Source organism: Lucilia cuprina, chromosome 2, assembly GCF_022045245.1.
Source record: "Lucilia cuprina isolate Lc7/37 chromosome 2, ASM2204524v1, whole genome shotgun sequence".
Taxonomy (NCBI): domain Eukaryota; kingdom Metazoa; phylum Arthropoda; class Insecta; order Diptera; family Calliphoridae; genus Lucilia; species Lucilia cuprina.
In genome coordinates, this window is record NC_060950.1 from 63,998,684 (window position 1) to 64,000,441 (window position 1,758).

The following is a 1,758-nucleotide window of genomic DNA, read 5'->3' on the forward strand; positions in this document are numbered from 1 at the left end:
ACTAGAACAGAACTAGAACAGAACTAGAACTAGAACAGAACTAGAACAGAACTAGAACAGAACTAGAACAGAACTAGAACAGAACTAGAACAGAACTAGAACATAACTCTAACAGAACTAGAACAGAACAGAACTAGAATAGAACTAAAACAGAATTAGAACAGAACTATTACAGAACAGAACTGGAACTGAGCTCAAACGGAACTAGAACTGGCATACTACTGAACTGGAACTTATATCAATAATCTAATGTATATAAATTTTTAAATAATAATTAAAAAAGTTATCTTTATTTTCTTTTCACCCACCCACTGTGCAGTTTTCAGTTACTCATTCTGCTTGCATTTCAAGATAGTAACAAAATGAACAATAAAAACAAAAATAACAGCACATACAAAATAAAATTATTTATTTTTAAAAAAATAACAAACATAAACTCATTTTAAATGCAAACATTATTGTTTTTTTTTTTTTTAGAAAAAAAAACATTAAAAACGTTAAAATGAGTAAGACTCTAGAAAAGTGATGACAATTCTTAAAGACGCACAACAAAGTTTAAAACAAACACACACCACAACAAATAAAATAAAATTATAAAAAAATATTAATAAAATTGATTTTTTGTAGCAAATTTAAAACCCACTCAGAAGATAGCAAAACAGTTGAAATTCAAACGCGAAAGAGATACAAAGCGCGCTAAGAAAACGATCTTCGAAATAAGACAAATAAATTAATATAAACAATATGGCTTTAACTTCTGCCTTACCACCAACCACCGTATATCCCGAGGAACCCAAAAAGTACATAACATCTGCCACTCTCAATTTAAAACCCTACAGACGCTCGCAATCTCTTAATCACGATGATCGAATGGAGGATTATACCTTTGAATGGCATACAATTGTAACTACTGATACACCACCAAATACACCAGTGGTGCCCACATTCGAGAAACCCGTAAATTATTCCCCCAATGAATCCAGTTACCCCGCTATACCAGAACATTCTCGAGACTTATTTTTACCAGCCTTTATTTATAATGAAGAGGATAATTTACCCACAAAAGTGGATAAATTTATGGCCTGCGAACGTTATCACAGCCAATATCAACAGGCTATGGCCAAAGGAACTACCACCAGTTTGTGACTTTTAGTTTTGATGATTTTATTAAATTTAGTTTTTAATTATGTGAAATAATGTAGAGAGTGTAAAAGAGAATTGAAGACAGTATTTATTTTTTAAAAGGATTTATTGAAATTATTTTATATGTGAAAAAAGAAATAAGAATAAAAAATAATGATTAAAATCATGACTCAAAATGAATAAAATTCTTCATTTTAAACTTAATAACACTTTTTTTAAATTTTGGTTTTTAAAATTTAAACACGCTTTTATTATAGTAGTTGCATAATTAGCTGTAGCTTTAAGCCTTTTAAATATAAAAACAAACACTTAACAGAATTATCAATTATTTCCGGTTTGTGGGAGAATTTCCGTTTAATATTAATAATAGCGCTGGCAAATTTGTGCTTATGTGTTCATAAAATTGTTTTACAAAACTTTTAAAAGTTTTGTAAAAGAAAACTTATCTACCAATCTTTATTTTTAAAATTATTTATATTCAGTTCTCGTTCAGTTTTAGTTATGTTTAGTTCTAGTTCAGTTCTAGTTCAGTTCTAGTTCAGTTCTAGTTCAGTTCTAGTTCAGTTCAAGTTCAGTTCTAGTTCTGTTCTAGTTCAGTTCTAGTTCAGTTCTAGT

General features: G+C 29.1%; 1 protein-coding gene across 1 annotated transcript in view; it reads right to left on the minus strand.

Annotated features, from left to right (window-relative positions):
- Positions 1–334, minus strand: part of LOC124421107 (sodium/potassium/calcium exchanger Nckx30C-like) — a 3,280-nt gene extending 2,946 nt beyond the window's left edge. Inside the window, exon 1 of the mRNA XM_046955917.1 lies at positions 331–334. Coding sequence (XP_046811873.1) covers positions 331–334 — 4 coding nt within the window. The remainder of the gene's footprint in view (positions 1–330) is intronic.
- Positions 335–1,758: the final 1,424 nt, after the last annotated feature.